The sequence below is a fragment of the Natrix helvetica genome (assembly GCF_964273705.1).
Source record: "Natrix helvetica genome assembly, chromosome: 1".
Lineage (NCBI taxonomy): Eukaryota > Metazoa > Chordata > Lepidosauria > Squamata > Natricidae > Natrix > Natrix helvetica.
In genome coordinates this window covers 142,155,892-142,183,891 of record NC_138548.1, presented here as the reverse complement: position 1 = coordinate 142,183,891, position 28,000 = coordinate 142,155,892, and the positions used below count along the sequence as shown (strand labels likewise).

Below are 28,000 nucleotides of genomic sequence, written 5' to 3'. Positions count from 1 at the left end.
AGCCTGACATATGCTTTAAACAGGATATACACAGACTACACAAATGAATTATTTCAAATTAAGTTTAGAATCTAAGAATATGAATAGAATTCCTCCATTGAAAAGAGCAGCAAGAGATCAAATGCTTCTTCCTTGCGATTTTTCTCCAAATTTCATGGCCAAGAGTAGACACTGAATTTCATTCTTACCAAAGCAAATGTCCAGGAGTTAAGCCATCAGGTTATGCAAAATGTTTAACACTTAACGGTATTTGTCTTTCTTAGGAACATTCGTTCTTCCCCAGAGTAGATTTCTTAACTAAAGTTAATAATGATTATAAACAATGATAATGGATTATAAAATTCAGTAACTTTAGATCGTATTAATTGTAAAGTGAAAATGCAACTAGATCAATGAATTAAGACATAACAATTCCATACACCTCTATAAACTGCATTAAAAGTTACATGGAAAAGACTTCTGCTGTGAGTTTGTGTGCCTAAAAAGGGGAAGATTTATATAAACCTCTCAAGCACAAATTCCAGTGTGCCACCTAAAAGTACATTCCAAGTGAAGTAAAATAATCCTTACTCCTCCCCAGTAGGATCCATTTTCTATGAACAGGAGTTCTTATATTCAAGAAACAGCAAGCACTCATACATTAACATATTAAGTAAAATTCTACAGATCTGCTAGAGTTTGATCAACATCATAGAATTTGGATTCTTTATTTGCAGCTCTTCAATTAGGTTGATATCTTAAAGAGAATCCAATTTGTAGGAAAATGAAAATGAAAAAAAAAAATCCAGTCCATATATAGTAAATTTAAAGAGCAGAGGAGAAAGGGCAGATTTGAATCCCAATCCTATGGGCTCCTTGTGGAGAAATACAAAGGATTGGGTTCCAAGTATCTAAATTGAAGTTCAACTATTATTTCAATAAATGTAAAATTCAGGGGTTGTTTTTATTTAGATCTATAGTCGTGTGTCCATTATATCTTCAAACTGTAATGGATAAAATGCATTCCAAGGCAAAGCTACAAGCTGGGAAGCAAATACTATGAGACTTTGTAAATAAATTTTATTTAAAGCAAACATTTACTGGTTTGTCTTCTTCCTACTGGGAATCACAGTTTAAAACATTTAATCTTTCTTACACTGTATGTCAAAAGCTCTTGAGGATTTTATAGCATAAATGAGGTAGTGAAGAAAGTCTAAAAAGGCTTAAAATGCAACAACGCAGGATCAAATTTCACAATACAGGGTTTAAGAAATATTCTCAATATAAAAATTACAAGGTGAAGAAGTAACAAGTATGGATGAAAGAGACTGAAGAGCTAAGGAGATTAAAATTTGAAGATACATTATTCATAGTGCCCATATTAAAGTATTAAAAAGACACCCATAATTCAAATAAATCTATTCAAGTATGCAGTACAAAGTTTTGCATTACCGGCAACTAAATATTACATAGTAATTGATGCAACAGTAGTTACATTATTTTGTAACCACTAATTGGATACATGCTCAACAATTATCTAAAGCACTTTTAATGTAGCTAAAGGGCTTAAAACTTCAGATTTTTTTCTGAAATGTCTGTAACCAATTAGAGCATAAACTGTGCAAGAACTGATTTTACCAAGTAGTGGATCCCTCTCAGATATGAGGATAACTTAACAAAATCTTTTAGATTTTACACCCAGTAAGTAACAGTTGCTACTGTACTGAATTTACGCTGAGGTAATTTCCATGCACTTAAGAGTCACAGCTGGTAAAAGTGAGACATCAGCTTGGAACAAGAACTTATCAACATTTACAACAGTAATTTGATTTTTAAAAAGGCAGGTGAATGAAAACAGTAATATGACACAGCCATAAAAATGTATACTAGTGGTTTAATTGGAGAGTGATTATTCAGATCTGAAAAACCCTCAATTTTTGTTACTACAATCACAAGTACAATTCATGTAGCACACGTGACAATTATTTTATTGTCTGAGATAAGGGAGAAGTTGGTATACCAACAATTGTACTTATTTATTGCAAAGATAGTATTCCACCTGTAAAGGAAATGGCATTTTATTCACATAGCACACTTTTTAAATTCAAAATGTGGCGTTCTGTATGAAATGCTAATGGAAAACAGTGATCCCTGTCCACTAATAACTTAAGTTTAAAAAAAAAACTTACTAATGTCACTATAGAAATTTTATGTATTTCAGCTTTTAAATCACGTTAATCTATATAACCATTATTAACAGCTCTGTGTGTCTATTACTGCATCAAGCCAAACATTTAAATGCACTTTCACATCAAAAGATTATTATATAAACTTTTTTTTTATTTTCATTCCCCCTTCTGAAAGTTACTGACATTTCAGCACTCGATTAGTTTATGACAAATTGAGGCCCATGCCATTTTCACATTGCGTGGCTGGGGTCATCCTGCCATGGTTGTTCATCCACTTCCCACCAGCACATGATTCCCCAGGCAGTGGATGGCGCTCAGGAAGTGGCTCCCAAATAAGGCCCAACGTTTAACATGAAGTGCCACTGAGGTTTCTTCCTTATCGATGCTGACACAAGGGAAAAAGTTAGGTACACTGGTTATACTTACAAGCAGCTCCAATCCTGAGTTATTTATGGTATATCTAAACATACAAAAATGTATGTACAATCTCTCCACTTTTTGTTGTAAACATTGTCAGTATACTTTACATATCCCTTCTTTGAAACATGCAAATCATACATACAGTATAAATACACAAAAAAAATTTACACTCATTCATTCACTAAGCAACAAAAATCGTGGCTGGCATAGTCAATTATAAATAATGCATGAGGCATTCCATACAGCTAAAAGCAGCCATTTAATCTACTGTTCTTAACTGTGGTTGTGGAAATACTGTGATTTTGCACCATCTGTATCATTAGAGTATTTATAACACTATCATATGTGGAGACAGGCTCATTTACTAATCTCTTCAGAGTGAAAGATAAAGCAGCACTTATATATATATATATATACATATATATATATGTATAAGTTACATATATATATGTATCTATCTATATCTATATAAAGTGGACAACAGCTGCTGGATTTGCTCTTCTTAGACGACGATGAATTTTTGTCTAATATTCTTAAATTAAAAAAAGGGAAAAGGAATCTAAACAACTGATTACATATTCATTCCTTGGGCACTTAACAGTGAATCCAGCATGTCGAATGTGTCTTTGTAGTCCATATGCTGGCTGTTTGTACTGTACTCGTGACTGGCATCAGGACCGTTCTCCACTGGGTTCTTGTCCAGTTTCACGAGGGTGCTGAGATGTCCGTAGCCCACCTGGTATGTGACATGGGGAGGAGGGGGTAAGGGAAGGTTAAAAACAGAGTTGAGAGAGGATACATACTGCTTAACAGAGGAAGAACTAGATGAACTACCTGAACTTTTGGAACTTTTGCTCATTTTGGAATGATGGTTGTGAGAAGCATCATTGCTGAAGAGCTTCTTTCTTGAAGAGCCGGAACTAGAGACACTGCCATCGGAGCTCAAACCAACAGGACTCCTCAGAACAGCTGGGGTTAATCCGTCACTACCATGTTTACTGCTGCCACTATGCTTGTGACTGCCACTGTGGTGACGGTTCATGGAATGTTCCTTGTGCTTTTCCTTGCTAACATGAGGACTCGAGTGCTTGCTTTTCCCACTTCCTTCATCAGAAGAACTATGCCTCTCTGAGGAAGAGACTTTGATTTTCATTTTTAGATCTTCTTTAGTGGTATTTTTTTCCGTGGGAGGAATAGGTATCCGCAATTTGAGTGAGCCACTTTTGTCTTTTTTGTCTGGCATGTATTTTTCAGGTTTCTCTACACCCCCAACAGGAATTTTCATTTTAATAGGGGACGTTACAGAACTGCTATTTGCTGTTTGGGGTTGGGTGTGTTTTTTATAGGGAGGCTCGGATCCCAGGTAGTGTTCTCTTATATCCAGTTCTAGGGTTTCTAGCTTACGTTTTTCTCTGTATTTATCCAGTGACATTTTCTGAGGCATTATTGCAGGTCCAGAGGCAAGCTGACCGTGTTTGTTTCCTGCTTTGTGGGCCATAGAGTACTCAGAGAGTTTGTCGGCTCGATGATGCAATCCAGAATGTAACTGCAATGACGAGCTTGGTGGATAGTTGATGTTGAACTGAGCACCTGGCAACGAAGTCTCCTGTTTCTGAGAATACAATTGCTCTGTCCTCGTTTGTTCTTGATGCTGAGGCCATTCTTGGTGTGTTGACAAATTATATGAGGTACTTGGCATTCCTGCAGCTAATATTGCCAGATTATCTTGACTATCTTGAACAGACATATTTCCTGAGTTCAAAGGAACTGGGGCAGGAAATGTGGACGTTGATGGTTTTTGGAAACTTGCATTTGCAGATACACCAGCAACAGCATCCACCAAAATGGAATTCTGAACTAAAGAGGAGCCGAGAAGAGAGTTTTCAGATGCTTGACCATCTCCTTTAGGTTTCCTAGCAGCCTGATTAGCCTGTGCAAGAACATATGAGTAAGTCAGTATCTGTTCTCAACTGTACAATCTCTAAGGACGTTTCAAGTTCTACAGAGTTTACACAGATCCCAAAGACAGTAGAATGCATAAGCACAATGATTGTCAATGCTATGAACAAAGAGACAAGGATCCAAATTTGGAAAACATTATTTGTACTCTCTCCCATTTCATTCCATCACACTATCTTTCATACGGCTTCTCAGCACCTATCCTAAGCCCTGCATTTTAGAAAACATGGGAAAATAAAGAATTTCCAAGTATCATTCGCCAGCCCTCTTATTTTGGTGTGAGCACAAATCTGCTTATACAGTAAACTCTCCTTCCTAGTAAACCAGACTATATGGGCATGTCCATATAATCTTGTTTAATAGCAACATAGAGTCCTTCGCCATTATCATCTTTTAGGATGTTTTCTTCAAATTACCAGTCTAGCCTACACTTCCTGAAAGTTTTCCAACCATGTTCCATGGACCGGCACTGGGCCGTGGCATGCCAAAAATGAGCTGCACAAATAAGCGAAGCCCCCTCTGCCAGATGCAGGCAACATGTGAAACCACACCCATCAGGCCTATGGAAAAACCTCTCTCCACGGAAGTGGTCCCTGGTGCTCAAAAAGTTGTGGGCCACTGATCTAAAAAAGTGATCCCTCAAGAACTAAGGAATCTGTGCATCAGTCAGAGGTGGTCCAGTTATATTCCATATTCCACCAATGAAGAACAACAAATCATTCAATTTCATTGGCATTTTTGCTTCATACTTATTTAACACAATTTTATCCTGAAAATCAAATAGTTTTAAGAAAATCAAGGTTCACTTTAAAATTTAAGGTGGAATACCATGTATCTATAAATAGAAGCAGATTCCAGTTACCACATGAAACCCTGGGAGAAGAAGTCGGACTCTCAAAATCTGCTCAGCAGGTCTCTTAACAAACAAGCAGATAATTTAAAAGGTATATGGTGATTATAGAAAAAAGGAAAGTGAAGGAAAATATACATTGGATTTTATTTAGGATTTGTCCAGAATACTTAAAAGAAAGCTAAAGCAGAACATTAAGGCCCACATATTAGCAACAACAGTCTTTACCAAGAGAGATTCTTACCCTCCAATTTCGAATTCTCTTTAGTCTACTAGGAGTTTTCTCCAGTATCTGAAGAAATTCATGTGTTAGCTCTGTGAAAGAAAATAGATATAAAATTAATGCATTTGAATTGTTAGCTAAAATCCTTAAGTTAATTTTCAATCGAACTCTAAGAAAAAATAGGACAATTTTATTATTGATAAAAAGTGTTTTTATCTATACAAAGAAAGCAAACACAAATTAATGTTTAAGACTTGCTGTTAACAGTTATTATCTCCTCCCATAAAAATTTACATAAGACAATGCTTAAGAATATGCAAAGAATGAAAGGAAGGGAATTTTTTTCTAATATATACAACATGAAAAGTGGACAACAGGTGACACATATTAGCCCTCCCCTTCTTCACCTCAAGATTTCAAAATTTGGTATCACTGGTGTAATGTTAGCCTGTTTTTCAGAGTGTCACAGAAAATGATTCTTGTAGGGCTTTCCCTCAAGCAAAATTTGGGTAATTTTTGAGATGCTTCTAAAACAGCGATGGCGAACCTTTTTGGGCTCCCGTGCCAAAAGCGGGGAGAGCGCAGGGGGGGTCGTACGCAGGCGTGCCATACCCATAATGCTATGCGTGCGACCTCCCCATTGCGCATGCGCGCAAACACGCCCTGCGCATGCGTGTGACCCCTCCCTTTTGGCCAGCGATAGACCCGTTTTTCACCCTCCCCAGGCTCGAGAAGCTTTCAAGGAGCTTGAGGAGGGTGAAAACAGCCTCCCCCACCCTCCCGAGGCTCTTTGCTGTCTCTCGGACTGCACTGGGGGAGAAGCATTTGCAATTGGTGTCTGCCCTGCCCACCTCCCCCACGGCAGCTTCTCCTTCTTCTGGCTACTCCAGCATCCCAATCAGAAGCAGCACTGTGACAGCCGCTGGGGGTGAGGGGGCGGCGGTGGCAAGCGTGGGCAAGGGTTTCCCTCCCTCCCCACACGAGCGGGCTGCTTGCACGGCTCTAGCCCGCGGCTCTAATAAAGATCTGCAGTCCGGAGCGCTGCTACTTCCAGCCGGGATATATTCTGCCAGACCCTTGGCGGCGTCTTAATGCGGGTAGCTCGCCTCCCTGCCAGCAGCTCATCCAGCGTCCCGGCTAGAAGCAGCAGCGCAACAGCTGCTGTTACCAGGGGCGAAGGGGTGGTGGTGGAGAGAATGGGCGACCACCGCCCCTTCATCCTCTCCCCAACAGCGGCTGTTGCACTTCTGCTTCCAGCCGGGATGCTTGCGGAGGAGCTGCTGGCGGAGAGGTGAGCTACCCGCATAAAGACACCACCGAGGGTCTGGCAGAATATATCCCGGCTGGAAGAAGCAGCGCAACAGCAAAGGAGTAGCGATGGCAAGGATGGGCGGTCCCAGGCGTCCCTCCCCCCCCCACCTGAGCAGACTTCTTCAGAGCTCCAGCCTGCAGCTCTGATGAGGATCCACGGTCCGGAGCGCTGCCGCTTCCAGCCAGGATATATTCTGCCAGATCCTCGGCGGCGACTTTATGCGGTTAGCTCGCCTTCCTGCCAGCAGCTCATCCAGTGTCCCAGCTGGAAGCAGCAGCACAACAGTTGCTGTTACCAGGGGCGAAGGGGTGGCGGTGGAGACAACGGGCGACCACCGCCCCTTCATCCTCTCCCCAACAGCGGCTGTTGCGCTTCTGCTTCCAGCCGGGATCCTGGCAGTGAGGAGAGCTACCTGCATAAAGACACTACCGAGGGTCTGGCAGAATATATCCTGGCTGGAAGAAGCAGCGCAACAGCAAAGGAGTAGCGATGGCAAGGACGGGCGGTCTCAGGCGTCTCTCCCTCCCCTCCCCCCCGCCTGAGCAGACTTCTTCAGAGCTCCAGCCTGCAGCTCTGATGAGGATCCACGGTCTGGAGCGCTGCCGCTTCCAGACGGGATATATTCTGCCAGACCCTCGGCGGCGTCTTTATGCAGGTAGCTCGCCTCCCCACCAGCAGCTCCTCTGCCAGCATCCCGGCTGGAAGCGGAAGCATAACAGCCGCTGTTGGGGAAGAGACAAAGGGGCGGCGGTCGCCCGTTCTCGCCACCGCCACCCCTTCGCCCCAGGTAACGGAGACTGTTGTGCTGCTGCTTCCAGCCGGTGGCTGCCCGGTTGCTTCTATGCAAGTAGCCCACTCAGGCGGGGGAGGGAAGGAAGCCCCGACCACAGCTCTACTAAGAAGCGATGGCCAGGAACCCCTCTCTGTGTCTTTAGGCACGCGCGGCCGTTGCTCTTCCTGTTGCTGGTTTTTGGTGTCCATGCGTGCCAGGAACCAGATCACCAAATGGCCGACACGCATGTGCACCCTGGAAACAAAAAGATCACGTTCCTAGAGTGCGCATGCGCACCGGGCGGCTCCACTTCTGCTTTCTGGCACGCCAATGCGTGTCAAGACCATCTGGCTGCACCCGAACCCGGAAGAGGAACTGGAGATGGCTCCGCGTGCCAGGAGAAATGGCTCTGCGTGCCACTTCTGGCACGCGTGCCATAGGTTCGCCATCACGGTTCTAAAATGTTGGCTATTCTCCTTCCATTAATATCACAGCATCACACACACACCACGGCCCCCAAATATTGGGAGATAGAGTTGCAAGTCCTCACAGCTCAAACATTGATTACACCATGTTAAGGCCTAATATCAATTGTTTTATCATAGCTTGATGTTTGAACCCAATTATTAATTGTGTCCTAATGTTATATGGGAAACGGGACATTATGTCTTTTTATACAATCACTGCTAAAATGTACTCTCAGTAAAAAGCATTGCATTTACTGTTTGCTTTGCATCAACAAGATTCTTCATTTTTATACAATATGTTTTTTCAAATACTATAAACTATAGAAAAAAATTACTTAGATTTCTGTAACCTTCAGAAAATAGAAATTCTGAAGCAGTATACAATAAAATATATGCAACATTAGTACACAATACTAATACAACATTGTGATTCTTCAAAAGCAGTTATGGCTAAATTGTCAATATTCTGTTGAATTATATGCTAAACCTCTGAAATCTATCAATATATGAAGAATGTTGACTAGTGCTTGGACTATGAAAAAAACAGAATTATATATTCATGGAAAAATGTCTATATCCCCGAGTCTAAATGCTGGCTTAAAGAAATTTGTTAGCCTCTGAATTCATTTTGTATTCATGGAGAGACAAGACTCGATAATATAATTCCTTATGATCTAGGTTCAATTCATTGTTTAAAGGCGGAATTGCAATCTGCAGTTGATAATTCCAGAGGAAAATGTTCCAAATGTATCAATGTAAAATAAATAAGAAGGCAAAACTTCTCTATCAGGACAGAGTCTCATTTTAATTAGACAGAAAGAGAAATTTTTTGGAAAAAATGAAATTATGACGTATTCTTAGAGGGGTGGTGGTGTTCCTTGTTACATTTATATGGCCATCCATTTCACAAAAACTGACCCTGGGTAGCATACAACAACCTTTTTTCCCTGGTTTTCTTTCTTACACTATTCTTCCTCATTTTCTTTGTTTCTTTTCTAATATTTGAATTGTTTTTATATTATTACAATTTCTTAGGTAGGTAGGAAATAAATTTCACTCTCTCATTTTCTTACTTTTGAAAACAGACTCTTCCAGACCCCCCCACCTCCCAAAAAACTTTTCCTCCCCAAATGGCCTATTTGACAGGGTTAATTCTTCCAATTAGTTCTGTTTGTGTGAACTGGCACTGATAGAACTGCTAATTGCTAGCTAAACATAGCTAGCTAGTAGATTCTCATGGTTCTGAGAATTTTCATTTTAATGGATTGCCTAAAATTAATTTAATATTTTTTATTAGGATGTTCTCTTGTGCTGCAACTGAAGGGTGAGCAAAAGATGAAAAATACAGAGAGCCAGACTGACTCTCCTCACATTATTTTCAAACAGAATACCAAAATACTTTCAGTCAGATGGCCACAACTTACTTCCTCTTGTTAAATCTGCATCTACTAAACTTTGAACTTTAAAAATGACTATTAGATGGTTATGGTTATTGTAAAGTTCAAATTTTCTGTACCTCTTCGCCTGGCTAATAGGCTTGTTCTGAATCTGGTATTTTATATAATTTAAACCCAGAACAGATAGATTCTTTTTACATTTAGTTTTGTAACTGTATCTATATTATCATCCCACTGATGCCATCACATCATCTGGCAGAATATTTTCTCTCCCATCCCAAATATGCTGCAGAAAGATGTGGTCTGAAATCTGAAGACAGCATAGATGGTTATGGAAAACTCTACTGCACAAGAACAAGCCAACAGCTCAACGAAGCCCAAACATTCTTAATTAGACTCTAGAAGATGGCTCACATTACATTCTGAAAGATCAAACCTTAGTCTTCAGGAAACTAAACACAATGTATAAATTAGCCAATATCACCTTAATATACGCTGTGATACAGCGTATCACAATCAAAGCAGTTAATTATTTTAAAAGGATGTAGGAAAGTTGGCATTACTTACCATCAAGTAATTCTAAAGTTACAGAAGCATCTACATATTCCCACCAATGTTTTCCATCCGTTGATACGGGGATTTCCCAGTTAGACCACTTGCAAGCCAAATGTATACATACACATGCTATCACAGTTGGCTTGTACTGAAGACAAAATGTAGTAAGGTGCAGACTGTGGTCGGGAATGTTTCATAATGGAAGAATAAGGGTCAATCATGGAAAAGACAAAAAACAAGGGGAAAGAATTTGTCAACATATATACAAGGCAATTGTTATGGATAGTAATTTTTTTTTGAAGTTTCAAATTTTGGACTTTATTAAAAAATAAAAATCTTAATGTAAGAATTAAGAATTTAATGCTTCTCGTGCTAAACACATGGAAATATTCTGTTTTACATTTAAAACATACATCTCAATATTGAAAAAAGCCAAAATATTAATGCATATAACATTTTTTGAAAAAATCAGCTCATCTAGATTTTACAGCATCGTTGTTTTATTTTGAAAGTCACTGATAATAACTAAGCTATCAAGGAAGGAAAAACTGAATTTTTATCTTCAAATCCAGCTAGGAAATATAGAATGTTTTAATTGCTATTGTTTAAGAAAACAATGCATTTTTATACATAATAATGTTAATCTTATTCTTTAAATAATACCTGTCATTTCAAACACTCCAAAAATAGCTCTGGAAACGTCACCAAGATTTTCCACATTTCAGCCACACAACTACTGTAACTTCTTAAGATAATCAGGTGACACTGGAGCCACACTTTCATTCACCCCAATTACTTTAAAAAAGTTTGCAGATTTTTCCCCTTTTTATTAAGTTTAATATCTTAATTGAATTCAAAGTTCCCAGGATATCTCATTTTCCTGCAAGTTGTTTTTTCTTATAATTTTCCACCTGAAGTCTTTAATCCCATTTTACTTTCTGCTACATACATGCTAATCTACTTCTAGCTCTCTTTTGTTTTCTTCTTTCATTGTCTCAAGGCAGAAATTAAACAACAATATTTCCCAATCCTTAAAAATCTTTTACCCACAAAATTACCAAATGAATTACTATGTGTTTTATGCTGTGCTTCTTAGCATTAAATACCTTCCTTGCTCTGCCTTTCTCTTCTGATATGTTTACAAAGGTTACGTTGATTTTCACTGCAATATTTTACTTTTATTTAAGTCTGAAGACTCACTGGACAGTATCTGACCAGTTAAGTAATAAATAGGGCTTTAAAAAAAAAGACAATAACTACATTACAGAACCAGATAGCTTCTGCAATGGGAAATATTTAAGCTGTTTCTAATGTATCTAAGAACGTATTTTAACTAATGCCTTAATTTCATTTTGTAAAAAACAAACTGATATTTTTATAAGAAAAAAATTGCCGTTAACTACAAGGGTAAACTAAAAACAGCTTTGTACTTACCAAGAAGCTCGGATTTCTAGGTTAAGTTTATCTCTCTGTAATCTTTAGCTGCTATTCAGGCTACCAATTTTAGACTTATGCACTCACAATCGAGAAAATGCCACCAGAAAGCACCACTACACTTCACATCGTGCATTTAACCCCTTTGTGCCATTAGGCCCTTGTACAATACACCGCACTGCAAACAGGAAGGTACCACCACAGTAGACAGCCCAGTCGCCTGTTGCAACAAGGGTTAGACACAGGTAGGGGACCCTGCAGTAAAGGAAGCTATAGTGTGCTACAACAGTGCAACAAAGAGGTTCAGGATAACAACCTGTTGGTAGCCATGAAATAGGATGTCTGTGCCAAATCCTTGCTTGCTGTAAGAAAGAAAAATAATTAGCCATCAGTAACAATTATTTAATTATTAAAATGCCATGTATGTGAAGCTCAAAAGCTACCCACTTGCAAAAATAATTACCCAATACTGCACAACATTTTCACTCTCTCCATCAGGAAAACTAATTGCTTCTTTAAAACAGAGGTCAAAAGAACATTCTCTCTTATCTCACATTATGGCTAAAACAAATTACATGTTTCTGGTAAATCCACTAACGTGAATATTTGCATAATTTCAGGCTGACATGTCAATTATGTAATTGCTTATATTATTCAATCCACGGAACAAGTGCTACCAATAAGGAAATAAGTGTAAACAGTACATTCAACAAGAGTCCCTTTTGCTTTCAAAGGACATTCTCTGCCACAGTGTTGGGGAAAACGCCCTTGAGCATTCAGTGGATATTGAAATACAACGTAAAATTTAAAGTCAGGATTATACACGCTGATCTCTCAATGCCATACTTTTTTTTACAGCAAACGATCTCCCAAAAAAGCTACATTTAGGGATGTTCCAGTTCAAATTCAATCTGAAGTGTACTCTGTTATTAACTTCAAATGTAAGTTATCTGAATTATATTTAATGTAAGGATGATTTTTTTAAAGGACCAATAACGATAATGTTGCTAACAGACTTGACTTCTATTTAGGCAATGAAAATGCAATTCTTTTCGTCCTTTTTAAAGATCCTTTTCCATTGCCTTAGTTTTGAGTGATCAGGGTAGGCCTCAAAACAGGTGGAGGGAAGGACTGATGGAATAACTAGTTATGCAAATGTAATTGTTTGTTTCTCATGAATTCTGTATATACTAAAAATTAAGTGAACATTTTATTTATACCTTTTTACAGGTAGTCTTTGATTTACAAACACAATTGAGCCCAACATTTATGTTGCTAAGTAAGACAGCTGTTAAGTGTATTCTGCCCCACTTTATGACATTTCTTGCCATCGTTGTCAAGTGAGTCACTGTAGTTGTTAAGTTAGTAATAGGGTTGTTAACTGGCCTCCCCCTTGACTTTGCTTGGCAGAAGATCGCAAAAAGTGACCCTAGGACACAACAACTGTCATAAATATGAGTCAGCTGTCAAGAACCTTGATCATGCAGTCTTGGAGATTCTGGATTGGTCGTAAGTGTGAAAAATGATAAGTCACTTTTTCAGTGACGTTGCAACTTCAAACGATCACTAAATGTTGACAACTGCCATAAATCAAGGACTACTTGTATATTCTTTTTCTTAAAAACATTTAATATGGGTAATAAAATTTCAGATTAAATTAAATTAAATAAACATGAAAAGTGACATTAACTCAAGAAATTAATTTTTTGTTGAATTAAAAACACTTTCATGTCAAAGTAATAAGCAATCATAAGGGACAAAAAAAATCCTTAGACAAGGTGGGAATGTTCTACAAATCTAGAAATCTTAAGCTCTGGATAGATTAGAAATAGTAATAATAATTGATGTGTCATTGAGAAAGTTCAAGAGATTTATATTTCCCATCAAAAAGCATAGGAGAGAGCCTCTGCATCAGATATTAATACACTTGAAAGATAATTTAATATAGCTCTTCAATAATCTGGATTTAAACCATTTATGTGTCCATGTAAGAAAATAACCAATATTTTATACTTGGGTTTGGAAATTTTACAATACGAAAATCACATGAATTTAAGATCATGATGTTTTAAAGAGCCATGGTGGTGCAATGGTTAGAACACAGTATTGCAGGCTAACTCTGTCCACAGCCAGGAGTTGGATCCTGACTGGCTCAAGGAATTCTGGCTAACAAAGGCCCAGAAGAAGAGACTTTTCTGCAGCAACATAGTACCCCTCAAGGTGAGATCTGGTCCCACCCATCCTTTTAGCCTTCTGTAAGAACCTTAAGATCTGGCTCTGCCAGTTGGCCTGCAATCCAAATGGGAAGTGTTTTCCTGGAGGTCGTTATAAGATTAAACCAAGTTCTCACCTCCTTACTATATTTTAAGACTCTCCTATCTTAGCTACTTTTCTTAATCTTTTATATTTTGTCAGATTGTAAACCACTCAGAGTTGTATGATTAAGATGGGTGGCAAATAAATTAAATAAAATACATGTATTTACAATAGAAAAAAAATATTAACAGTTGCTAATGTCCTCTGAAATTAGTTACATTTGATTATGAATTTTCTATTTTCTCTTAAACAGGACATTCAACAAAAAGTATGTAAAAAGTACATGTTATTTCAAAGTGCTACAAATTATACTCACAATTTGCTTATGAAAACTATAAACTGCCTCAAAAGTGACCAAATTCTACTGGTGGATGGTAAAATAGCCTATATGGATCTTTTTGGAAGAATTTCAAACTCAAAAGACTAAAAATATTTATTAAAAGACTGAATAATTAAAGCAGACTGTTTCAAATTTAAAACCGAGTTTTCACTCAATATATGTAGCATTTCACAGTATCCATCCTGCACTTTTTAGAGATTCTTCATTCCAGTTATTCTCCTCCATTAATTCCATAACTGTCACAAGGAATCAGAATACCACAAGAATGGTTAGAAAAGCAAAAGGGAAGTGAACCTGTAGATAATCCTATGATTATCTGGTAATATGTCCCATTAATTTCAGTGGAAGCCATTACTGGATTATTAAAATGAAATCACCATGGTTTAAAGGTTTTTACATGGCATGGTGTATTATTATTAAAAAAGTGAATTAGCCATATTCAGAAACTGAATTCTACCAATGCTCAGCTAATATTAATGTAGTGAAAGATTTTGTATTAATATTTACTTGAAACCCCCATAGAATGTTATGCTTTTTGTGGCATGTAAACACAATAAAAGTCTAGTCTAAGCAGCATTAGAAGATTTAGCTTATCATATGTTTCTGAAGGGAGATCAGTGTGAACATAAAGTCAGTGACTATTGATAAATATAAAGCATACATTTTTTTTTCTTTTTTGGAATTATCCTTATTTTTAAAGTTTAAAGGTTGTGGATGTATAAAATAAAAAAACAGCAAAGGGAAAAAAGCACCATCCTTTCCCCTTCAATAAAAACAACTGAACAGAGTTTTTCAAAACTTATGTTCACTTTTGAAATGAGACTATGTTTAATGCTTTTATAAATCCTCATATATAAAACAGGGAGTTGGTATCTTTTTTCTCTCAAAGTTCTCCTAAAGTGATCAGTATATGAACTGCTTTTTAAAGATTTTTCTTGCAACTGACTATACCATTTATTTCAAAATAAAGAAAAATTTGACATTTAGTTGAACTAATTCAGGCATGTTTCCAAAATCAATAATAGAAACATCAGTGAATTATTATTGTATTTCTAAATAAGAAAGATCAAAATGCTTATTTCAACCTCTGAGAAAATATTCACAAAACAACATCTACTATAAAATAAGAACAAGTATAAATCAGTGCTGGCACAATCCAGCATTAATTTATACAAAGCTGCAGTCTCCTAACGCAGATATCACTTGAGCATATGAGTGTGATAGACACTAACGAAAGATAACATATCACACCCTTACTTTTTTCCTTAACAATGATTAACATTCAAACGAATGAACATAACAGTTCTAGAAATGGATATTTTTAAACATACAAATATTTAGAGCAATTAATACATTTGTGGATGGATACCATGGATTAACTGGCTGACTTTATACAGCATAACAAGTTGTAAGTCACAGTTTTTAAACTAGAGTGACCGCTTTATGTTTAATGCTTTGATACTAAGATTCTGACCTGGGGACGGGGGATAACCTACATGCATATTAGATCAGTATTTCTCATCCTTGACAATCTTAAAATGTGTGAACGTCAGCTGCCAAACTTCAACAGCCAGCAGGTTGTAAAGGTTGAGAAATATTGAATCAGGCATTAATTAAATCTAATTAAACTAATTAGAAAAAAAAACCTAAACAATGTTGTGAAAATAAGATTCACCACAAAACAAATATATACAGTTGCAAACTATTCCAGTAATAAACTTTCTATGCAGTAACAAACAAGATGAAAAAAAAGTGGGTTTGGAAGCATATTTTCTTATCCTATGGTATTACATGAACGTTACGAAAAAGTAAAGACTTAAAATATAGTCCCCAGTAACTGGTTGCCAGAGTTATCAGATATACCAGGACATCCATATGCAGGACATGAGTACAATGTGTAAATTTACTTTAGTATTCAAATGTTACTTTGGATTAAATATGCTTATTTCAGAGGTAGCTGTCAATGTTCAGATTAGTAACTTTAAAATTAAACCCCTCACACCTATAATTTATAATTCTTTAATTTAAAGCATATTTACTGAACTAAGAAAACAAAAAAAATGAATATTCTTGTGTTTTATTCACAAGAATAATATTCCACAAATAATTTAGTAAGTCACACCATCACTATCTCCCTTGTGAGATGGAAAAAAATATCAGTTAAATAGTTACTGACCTCTCACTAACTGCGTACATTTCACAACATCTGTATGTGGATGCTCAATGGTAATCTCAAAACCTGAAAAATTAAATGTGTTATTTCACAAACTATATATGTTATCATAACTGTATCTTTAAATTTTACTCAATAATCTCAATAATCACAAAATATACATTGATTGTATTGAATACTTTCTGAACTAATAAAAATGTACAATGTACTAGTATAATTCTGAAAAGAGCAACATAAATATATATTTAAAAGATAGCTTGTGTTACCAAGGCTCCTCTTAAATATATTAAACAAATAGCCACTCCGTTATTAGAAGTACAATGTAAAATCATATGCATTTACTATGCTTACCTAAAGTTTGAAGCATTATTGTTTCAAGTATAACCAATTCCTGGGCCTGCTGAAGATATGCCTAAAATTAGGAAACAAATTCTGAAATATTAATATAATTTTAACATGTTAATAATAGTTGCAATAATGATTTCAAAAAGACTGATGGGCTTATTTTAGATACATTGTTTGATCAGGTAACAAAACTGAAGCAGCTAAAAATCACAAGGACAGAAAACAGAACAGTTTTAATTCAAAATTTTATTTTTTTCAAATAGGTACAAGGTAGTCCTCAACTTACCAACACAATTGGGACTGGAATTTCTGTTGCTAAACAATGTGGTTGTAAAGTGTTTAGCGATGGCAATCCAGTGCTAGCTGTTGTAATTCCAAACAAATGGACATTAAATGGGAAGTAGAGAAGTCCCAAGTAAAGAGTGCAGGGCTGTTGCACGGGAATGGGGAGGGCATGGCAGTGTGTGTGTCCCCAAACTCAGGTCTCACAAATTGGGGGAGTGCTGTGGTGCTGCACAAGGTCAGGGAAAGAATATGCGGTAGCTCTGATTTTTTTGGAACACTGTGGGTCTGGGCTCCAAGAAACCCGAGCTGTAGCAATCACCCCTGGAAGCCTTAGCTGCACAGTGCAAAGTCCCTAAGCTGCACTGTTGCAGTGCAGTGCAAAGCAGCCACCACCCAGGAAGCCCCAGTATGGTAGTGCCCTAGAAAGCCCCAGCAGAGCTGCACTGCACTCTGAGATCCCTGTCACCTGCCATTATTTCAAATATTACTTTTCAATTTTATTTTAGCCTGATGAGATGAAGAAGAGTTTAGGGTTCACAATATTTCCTCCAATACGTTCTGCTGCTTCCGTCATTGTAGGACAACTCATTCTTCAGGTATTATTTTTCAAAATAGCAAGGAATGGAGGAATAGGAAAATATACAGTATTACAACTATTATTATTATATTACTTTCTGTGTTGCTTTGCAAGTACACTGAGCGCTTCTGTACTGGAGATAAATTCCTTGTGCGTCTTATCACATTCAGCTAAATAAAGCATTCAATTCATTTCTGGGGAAGCAATGCCAAAATGCTCCATGAGAGCAGAGATTCCAAAATTCCTTTCTGGATGAAGAGGCAACCTGGGATTGCCCATAGTTTTCCATACAGCTCCCAATGATGAGACTATAAAACAATAGTCTTCATTGGGTTTCAGAGTTATGGGAGTTGGAAGAACCATTTTGCCCAAGCCACAGTTCAAAGCCTTCAAATGGACACTAGCTCAATCATGTCGTTTCTTAATCACTTTCACTGAGTTTTATATGTTAAAAAATTCAGAAAGCCAGGTTTTACTGCACTGGTGATTCCCTTCAATACTTGGCAAAAGAAGTTTCATGTAAGTTTAGAACTTTTTTATTTAGAAAACAAACAGCAAAAGAATGATTTAAATGTTAATTTTAGAAAGCTTTTACATGGACATGGGGGAAAATCATTTGAAATAGGATTTTGAAATAATTTTAAGAATAATTTCTGTGGTTTTTAAAAATCTTATTAAAATATATATGAAGATTTTGAAGATTTTAAGAATAAGAAACATTTCCCTGGGAAAATGTTATGGATTAGAGAAAAATATAGGAGACCTTGAAGGCTAGTTACTAGAGGCAACAAAAAAAACCCCATAAAGGTTACAATTAAAGGACAAAACCCACTAATACATAATAAAAAAAAGTATTTCAACTCTGGAAGAATTCAAGGATATTTTGTAACAAAGTACCAGAACTTTATCTTAGGATTGTTTGATACTATAAAACAGGTTCAAAACAAAAGATACAAAAGAATGCATGAGCCTTTGAATGAATGTTATCTTTTGAATGAGAGAATCAGGTTACTTTGCATATGATTTAAATTAACAGAATACAAAACAATGATGCTGACAAAGATGCTATACAGGTCTTACAAATGAAACAGGCTGAAGTTTTAATAGCAGAAAGGTATACACAAATAATAAACAAGGAAAATGATTTGGATATGTAGATTTCAAATAAGCTAACTTGGATAACTTTCTTAGTTTGGATGTGCAAGATATGTATTACACATAAGGAATTTCTGAGAAAAGATAAACAAAAAGAAAGCAGCTTTTGGGATATTACTTAATAAATATCAAGCAAATATATTTTGTTATATTTTTAGAGAAAGTGATAAGTTCTGGTATTAAAATTGAAGAAACAAAGAAGATAAAAAATTTAATTTGTGGGAAATTGAAGGGATTAAAGATGTTATTTCAATGTTATTTCTAGCACCTCCTGATACAATTTTTCTTAATTAACTTGGAATAATGAGGCTTTAAAGATTTGTTTATAGATATGTGAAAAGATTTTTAACTGTATCTAGGAGAAAAATAAGATACTGTAAATATAGGAAAGGAGTAAAAAATTAATTAATTTAATTAAAGTTAAAATACATTGTTATTTCTAGTAATTGTTATTTGGCATTTGCTGATTAAGATTGAATGATAAGGCTTAATTATTTGCTAATAGATAATATATGAGATTTGGGATGAAGAGATTTTTGTCTGAAATGTTAGAAAAGATATTACCGTATTTTTCGGAGTATAAGACTTTTTCCTCTCAAAAGAGGCTGAAAATCTGGGTGTGTCTTATACACTGAATACAGCATTTTTTGCCTCCTGAAACTCCACCCCCTTCACCAAAATGGACGTGCATAGCTTTTAGAAGGCTTTCAGAGAGCTCCTGGGGGCTGGGGAGGGCAGAAATGAGCAAAAACGGTCTGTTTTTTTGGCTCTCCCCAGCAGCACTCTATAAGCTTCCTAAAGGCTATCCATGCCCTTTTTTTTTTGACAAAAAAAGGACCCGATTTTTGCTCGCTTTCCCCCCCCCCCGGAGTACACTACAAGCCTCCTAAGGGTTATTCATGCCCTTTTTTTGAAAAAAAAAACAGGCCCGTTTTTGGGAGATTTGCAGAGTGCAAAAACTTTTTTTTTAAAAAAAATTCCTCTTCAAAACCTTGCTACATCTTATACTCCGATGTGTCTTATATTCTGAAAAATACGGTAAGTTACTGAAATTGCGTCTAGTTGTGATAAATAGGGAAGCCATATCATTTTTCACTTTTTATATATTTTACTCCATTTCCCCCTTCCTTCTTTTTTCTTTTTTCTCTGCACTTTTTACATTTTCTCAATTTGTATTAGTTTTTTTCTTCATATTTTTAAATGTCGATAAAATTATTATTCTGAAAAATACACAATGCTCTAGACTTTTCATTTCTTTACAATACACATTAGCATTAATGGAGGTTGACAGTAAATTAGAAGCAGAGAACAAGGAAAAACATTTTTTTTACAATTTCATAAGTTGTCACAAAAAATGTAAATAATTACTATTTCATTTTGACAAGATCCCCTTTAGTAGAAAGATTCCTCCCCAATGAAAACTATATTTCATTTCTTGATGATTACTGCGTTAACCTACTGCTAATAATTTTTAAGAATGGTAGAATGTTAAGTAGAAGTGCATTACATTTGCATTTAATTTCTCAAGAAAGAGAAACAATAAAAATATTTTTGTTAATTAACAATGAAAGTGAAAGCATGTAAACTTTCATTTGGGAAAAAATAGGCAAATCCCTCTTCTGATTCATAGACTGAAGTCAGATTAAAGCTCTATATAAACATACATCACTCTTTGTGTCCAGCTGGGGCTCTAGAGGATGAAGGCAAGCATGTGCTACTTTGATAACATGTTCAAGTTTCCGTGGTTGTTCTTCTACTTTCGCAGCCAAAAATAACGCAGTAGGAGAGATAATCTGTGGGTAAAAAATGCGCTGTTTAAAACATTATTACAGCATATATTTTATAAGATTAGTTACTACTGGTCACTAGGAGCATCTAAACTAAGTATATTAATACTGTCTTGTAAACATTGAGAATTATTGTATGTCTCATTTTGTCATTTAAAAATATTAGACCAATTGTATTTTCTTCCAATTTTTTTTAAAAGAAGTGAAGAATCAAAAGGCACATTTATTTTGACTTGTGCCCAATACAATGCTGATCACAACCAATGCTGATTTTATTTAGATTTTCAATGTGCGAAGCAACAAAATTATTTAATCTTCATCTTGTAGCCAGTAAATTCAATTGCTGTCTGGGACAAAAATTCTAGTAAGTGCCTAAATTTGGAATTTTAAATATTCCTTCTCATGTCAAACTCACTCCAACTAATACCAGTCTTAACAGAAGACAATTAGCTTTATCTCATGGATAGACCTGGGAGTTCTTGGTGCTCTGAGCTTTCTTGCTTGCCGTTTCAATACTCAACTAGGTAACATAAAACTGTTTAGCCAGTTGGGCAACGAAATATTTGCAAACAAGCTCAGAGCATGGAGCTCACTCTTTCATTGGCTTCCTCTTAAAAGTAAACTACACTGTAGTGCAAATCAATAGCTAGAGGTGGTATATTATTATACCACCTATTATACCACTTCTAACCTACAGCTGGATGTGGTATAATATTAATCCATTGATTCTACTGGATTCCTTAATACATTTCAGTTCTTTGGGAGTATCGCTAAAAATCAGGGAACAGCCTCGGGCGAGATATTGTTGTATGTTTTCATGGCTAGCACCAATGAAGCAATGATGAGCTTTCGGGCTGGGTGACTGTGGTATACTTTTCTTTTGTTCTGATGTTTTGTGCCAAGTTGCTAAGAGGTATATGACAAAGCAGTTCCCACTATCTCTGCAGATGCCAGCCTGAGTTGCTGGAATAATATCAGAACAAAAGAAGACTAGATTTCAACTATCCAACCAAAACTCAGCAACGCTTAAGCCTTAAAAGATGTTTTCCCATCCCTAGCTCACAATAAATTCCTCAAATTAGTCATATGTGAATCATCCAGAAAATTTCTACAGGGCTGTCTTTTCAATCTTGACCTTAACATAATATAAATTCATCTGATCTGGGGCATTGTGTTAATTTGAAATAGCACAGGCAAACAGCACCTAGCTTTATTACATCTACCACAGGCTGCCAGTAACGTTTTCAAAATGCTACACAGGATCATTTAGGAACACTTCCCATGAAAACAAACAGGCTGAAGTTCAATCTACAGAATCCTCTTCTGGTAGACTTTTTTTTTTCAGGCTGACTGAATTCACAAATTGTTTAAAAAGCTGTCATGACCTGGTCTATCTCTAACAGTAAATTGTAGGTCTTGGTTTACAAACCACAAGGATTGGGTTCATATATTTTGGTAAGCAAAATTTAAAAAAAAAACCTTATTATGATTTCATTCAGTAATTGTCAACCAGACATCATGGACCATAACTGGTCTAGCTGGGATGCAGAGTAATTTTAACTTTATGCGTTTAAAACTTATTATTAATGAAATATAAAAAGTGTTGTTTTTTAAATAGTTGTTTCTAATATGGTTGGATCCAGGTTCTTTGACATTGGAAAATTTGCTTAATTCAATGTATGAATTTAACTAAAATGAACTGCTGCTATAATATATTGTGAGCCATCAAGAATTGCCCAGTTGGCTTTCATGCCAAGGCAGGACTAAAACTCATAGTCTCCCAGTTTTTAGCCTAGTGCCTTAACCATTTAGACCAAACCGGCTCTCAATTTTGGTTAATTTCTATTTAAAGAACTTTAAAGTAATGTGCAATTTATACATTCAAACATATAGTATATATTTCCTATGAGTTTCACTTAAAGAAATATTGACTCCAATACTACCATAGATACAAGGCAAATTTATTGCTGATAGCATCTAAATTGTAACATTTTCCAAAAAATAATTCTATATCAAAAGATACTTTGTTTTAATTCCATAAAAACATGCTACTTCTCCTCCTCACAGTAAAAATAGCACTAGCACTTAGACTTATGTACTGCTTCACAGTGCTTTACAGCCCTCTCTAAGTGGTTTACAGAGTCAGCATATTGGCCCCCAGCAATCTGGGTCCTCATTTTACCAACCTCATAATAGAAGCTGAGTCAATCTTGAGCCAGGCAGGATCGAACTTCTGGCTGTGGGCAGAATTAGCCTGAAATACTGCATTCTAACCACTGCGTTACCACGGCTCCTCCTATAGCTATGCTTACATTTACTGAAATTCTAAATAGTTGATTATACATATATAGACCCTATAGGCTTGCCTCCATTCACTGCTATCAAGGTTTAGGTATTTCAAAAAGACTCCCCTCCCCCAAGTTTTCTTGGGGGATGAGAAATATGTTTTAATTTTTAATCAAACTCATAAATGGGCTCATACACAATACATTGTGATTTGTTTGTGGCTAAATAAAATGTATCAGCCCAGCTATTTTAATTCCATAGCCTGTCTGTGGAACTACTGATATGGAAATTGTGAAGAATGTCTCATTATACAGATGAGCTACTTTGGATCCCAAAATATAACAGTTTGTATGTCAGTTTCAACAACTACAATAACTCATTTATTCAAGTCATATTTTTATTGTAATGTACTCCTTTACTATTAACTAACATATAAGCAGAAAATATTTGACCAATGAGCACTTGTAAAATAATTGCTGTACAGTGAAGGAGGAGGGTATAGCTAGCCTCAAACCTCAAAACAATTTACTAGATGGCAACTCTTCCCACCTACCTAACCCTCTTAATAACTCTATCATTCCAGCTTTCTAGCTCAGAACAGTTCTTGAAAATAAAATAGTATCTAGAGGTAGAATTCTGTATCATGGGAACTTCCTTTTCAAAAAACACAGGGGAACATCCCAAACATCAAATTGCCTGCAATTACATTTTACCAGATTACATTAAAGTCCATTGTGTTTTTTTTGTCTAAAGAATATCCAGGACTATTTTGTTGTTGTTGTTAGATTAGGCTTTTAGAAAATACCTTCAGGGAGAAATGCATCTACTTCCGAAAAGCATGCTACACTGAGATTATCACTACTAAAATATCTGCAGTTTAGTCTGAACCACAGCCTTTATCTTTTCATTGCTAACCTGGTGACTTCTGGAAATGCTAATATGGTTTACTTTTAGTGGACTTAATAAGCAGCATCCCATGAGAAAACAATTCCATCTAAGTTCATGAAGCTGAATAAATGATACCCAAAATCACGTTGTCCCTTTTTAATTTTGTGCAAAAGTAAATTTGAATTAGGCTTTAGCTTCTTTCCGAAACATATGGATGTTATTTCCATAGCACCGACACAAGTTGAATATAGATGTTAAATCTTTTATTTTTATTAGTTTGGGATCTGGATTTCTGTTTAACCCCTCTTTTGTTCCCAAGTGCTTTTTGACACCAAGCATATAGTTACTGGTTTCCATAGTCTGTAGTTCTTGGGTTACAAAAGACATGACTTAGCGATCAAATATATATTAAAAAGCTGTTAACTCATACTGATATATCTTATTGCCCATTATGTATATTAGCAAATTGTAACCCTGATAAAAACAAATCTTTAAAAAAATTATTCTGGGAAACTGTCCAGAACACATACTTTCTTATCACAAAGAAGGTACTATAAATAGCTTATATTACAAAACTAACACATCCCCAATGTTTCTAAAGCCATGAATTACAGGATAATATTTCAAAAGCCACTTCCAGATACATGTTATGTCAAGTTGAGATATACTTACATTTCTATTGAATTTTGTGAATGAATGGTGCATATAAAACCTGTGCATATAAACAATTGCGGTGTTTATTGTAAGTTGAGATCTTAAACTGTGTCAAGGAAATACTACATGAGCATTCTCTATTTTAACTGTTTTATATTTTTATAATATACATTAACAGAGATCCTTGTAGAGATGAGTGGCCATAGAAATAAAAACAAATAAAGCTTGCATTCAGCTGCTCTATAAAAAAGTTATGATTTTTTTCAAGTTATCGATTCAAATATAATTTTCATGGGACTGAAGAAGTTTATTAATATAGATCCCTCTAACACAAGAGTGCTATCTGCAAAAGTCTTCTAATCAACTAGGACAGGGATCCCCAACCTCCAGGCTGTGGCTCACTAGTGGGCTGCCATCCATTCAGAATCGGGCTGCAAGGGGGGCGGGCAAGTGCATCAGCTGCTCATGCAAATGGAGCTGAGAGCATGCATCTAACACTCTCACAGGATCATCTCCTCCCCCCCACTGGGCCACCAAGACGAAAAAGGTGGAGACCATTTAACTAGAACAAAGTTTGGACCAAAAACAAAAAAAGACAGCAATCTTCCTCATCGTCCCCAGGGAGTGCCCTATGCCCACAGAAAATCCATTTGGGAGGGAACTTCCAAAATGGAGTATACAATATTATGCAGACATTATAGCATTCTTCTTCTATAATAAGAACATTCTGAAATGAACTCTATGCTGCCCACATTGGCAAAATAAAACCTGGATCAAATTCAAATCCAGTTACACAAGTAAAATTTCTGTCTTCTATGCCCCAACTGAAAAATCCATTCAGAGAATAAAAAGGTGTCCATTAATTTTTTGAAATAAGTGACGGAAAGTTACAATGGTGATACAATTGTGGAAAATCAGACTGTAACAAGAAAGTATCCTTAGGGTTGGATTAGGCCCTCCCTTCAAGCACTTTCAGTTCTGAGTCACCTATGCAGTGTATACTATAAACCAGATTCATCCTTCCACACTAGTCCTCTGGTAAACCAGGAGAGGATTTAAGGGTAAATCCTCACCACACTTTTGGTCTGGCTAAACTACCGAATGGGAAAACAAATGAAATTTCAGGGAATCAATAGCTCAGCCAAGCTGAGGTGGGCCCTAGAAGGCAACTCTAGTTAACTATAAATCCACTTTATTATATAAGATTCCACAGACACAAGACACAGTTAAATGTTTAAAGCCCTAATCCTAATGCAATTCCAGCTGTAGCCAAACAACTCATTGTGTAAGGTAAACCCCTCATGTAAATCCAGCCAACTCTCTCAAAAGGCACCAGTGCTTTTCCTACTGAAAACCTGTCAGAACTCCCTTTTCCTTTATTGGCTTTTAGGATCAAACAATTCCCTCTGGGCAGATAAGACTGATTTGTGATTTAAAGGGCCAGCTGCTCTCCATTAAAAGGCAGATGTAGTTTGTGCTAATGTTACATACTAAACATTAATATTTTTTATAAAATTATTTTTTTCATAGTGCTATTTTAAAAGACATTATTCTCTAACCTGAGTTTTAGAACCACATCTTGACTTAGGCATGAATGCTGAATTTTTAGAACTCAGGTTATTCTACTTCAAAAGCTAACAACTTCGGTGTCTGTTACAAAATGTTGGGTTTTAAAATTCAGCATTCATGTTAAGTCAAGGTATGGTTCAGAAATAATCTTCTGCCAACATTTGGTGCACTAAAAACTAAAATAATTAAAAACTACCATCAGAGTTATAAAAACTAGAAAATGTGTTAACTTTCAACATTAAATATTCACAAAGTTTATTTAAATAAACCCATTCGCCTTTTCAGTTGTCACTTTCACAGATTTCACAAGCAATATGTGAAATGTCAAATAACTAGTTTATTTCTAAAAATGTTCTAACAGATCTGCACTGTGCAGCTTTGCATTACATGAGCCATAAGAACTCCGATTGAAATCTCTCAAGTTGAGGCAACTTTGATGATTTCATGGACACAGCTATGCAATTTTCTTGCCAACAGTATGAAAGTGGTTAGTAGCTGCCTTCTCCTGGGAATTTATTTCTTGCAATCTAGAATAGTACTCTGGATTTTCTGGCAGTGTTTTATCCAACTAATAACCAGATCAACTGGATTGAAACAGGCAGCCTTAGAAATGAATAAAAAATTACAAGCAGAATTAATTTTATGATAAACAACAGCTATCAGCTAATACTTGTTTTAGCAAAATATTGCTCTAAATTAGATTTGCTAGAAAGTTTTGAAAGTACTTTGATATCTTCATTACGTTTCATTAAATATGTTCTGGCATTTAGTCAAAACTAATTCAGTCTGCATCCACAACTACAGAAATTATGATGGCAGTCATTCCCTACTTCAAGCTCCTGAAAAACTGTTGAGAATACAAGAGAGGCTATATTTTCAATTTCATTACTCAAAAATATCAAAAGTTCAATTTATTAACCTTATTTTAATGATCTTTAACTTGCCTACTTTGTTTTACTCTCCTTTAAAACATTTATATGCAGTTTCCCATTTAAAACAATTCCTAGATGAAATTTCTTTTCTAACATTCACAGCAAATGTCCCAAATCGGGCATTTGGGGAAAAGGTGGGGAAAAACTGCCGTCTGTTCCTTGTTCTGTCACCAAACTTTTAATCCACCACATGAAGTAAAAGCATCAAATCTCTTGACCTACTGATATAGAGGACATGGGGGGGGGGGGGGGGGAGGAAATTTCGTTTAACCAACAAAATGTATTAATACAGCCCCTATTAAATCTCAATTAAAAAACAATCCACCGGTTGCAAAAGGGGGGGAAAACAATGCTGACGGTACAAATCTGAGATTACCAAAACTGTGTTTAGCAGCCATAATAAATACAACCACGATCATCCTTTTGCAATCAACCTCACCGAAAAAGGCACCTGGCTAAAACTCCAAATGCCCCTCCCGCTCGAAACCCGTGCAAGCGAAGGGAGTGGGGCGGTTAAACAAGCCAACTCGCGCGTGTCTGCGTGGAAAAAGTTAAACCCACCCCGGAGCCCAAGGGAGGCAGGCAGGCGCCGAAACTCGGCCTCGCTTCTTCTCCTCCACTCCCGGGGGAGCCTGTGGCGCTTTCCCGACTCTCCCCTGAAGACGGGAGTACAGGCCGAGGGGGTGGAGCCACAGCAGGCGAGGCCTCCCAGGTTCGCCATCGGACCGGCCTTCCGTAGGAGCCCCCGGGACCACCAGGCCTCACCCTCCTCATCCCCGAAAGGCTCTTCTCTTCCCCCGGCCTCCTCTCCCCCCCCCCGTTCCGAGCCCCCGCTAAGGATACACGTTGAGGCGCTGGCCCATATCCTGGATGAGATTGGCCGCCTGCTGCCGGTAGGAGAGCTCTTTGTCGGCCTCGACGCCGCAGTGGCGCGATGGCGTGTTCTCCAACCGTTCCCGGCTGAAAAACCAGCGCGAACTTCCTAGGCCGCCTCCGCCAGGTCCGCGCGACCCCGAACTCGCGCCAGGTCCGGAACTCAACGCCGCCGCCATGACACTTCCTCCTCCTCCTCCCGAAGCAGCACCCGCCGCCGGCGCGCCCGGCTCCTCCTCTTCCATCGCGGCACCTCTCGCGAG

The 28,000-nt window shown here is 37.0% G+C and overlaps 1 protein-coding gene across 4 annotated transcripts; it reads right to left on the bottom strand.

Moving 5' to 3' along the window:
• Nucleotides 1–3: 3 nt before the first annotated feature.
• On the bottom strand, nt 4–27,982 carry CCNT2 (cyclin T2; the record flags this gene model as incomplete). Of its 4 annotated transcripts, XM_081934624.1 has the most annotated exons (10): nt 20–3,324; nt 3,423–4,518; nt 5,642–5,712; nt 10,136–10,299; nt 11,874–11,919; nt 16,390–16,452; nt 16,738–16,798; nt 20,413–20,541; nt 24,382–24,463; nt 27,708–27,973. In XM_081934624.1, 10 exons carry the CDS (start codon nt 27,914–27,916, stop codon nt 3,260–3,262), a joined length of 1,986 nt encoding a protein of 661 aa, XP_081790750.1. In that variant the 3' UTR covers nt 20–3,259. The 4 variants fall into 4 exon arrangements, 3 of the variants coding, with proteins under 3 accessions (XP_081790749.1, XP_081790748.1, XP_081790750.1); XM_081934622.1 differs by having other exon boundaries at nt 13–4,518; nt 27,708–27,982; XM_081934623.1 differs by lacking the exons at nt 24,382–24,463; nt 27,708–27,973 and adding an exon at nt 27,426–27,654 and having other exon boundaries at nt 4–4,518.
• Between the last annotated feature and the right edge of the window lie 18 nt (nt 27,983–28,000).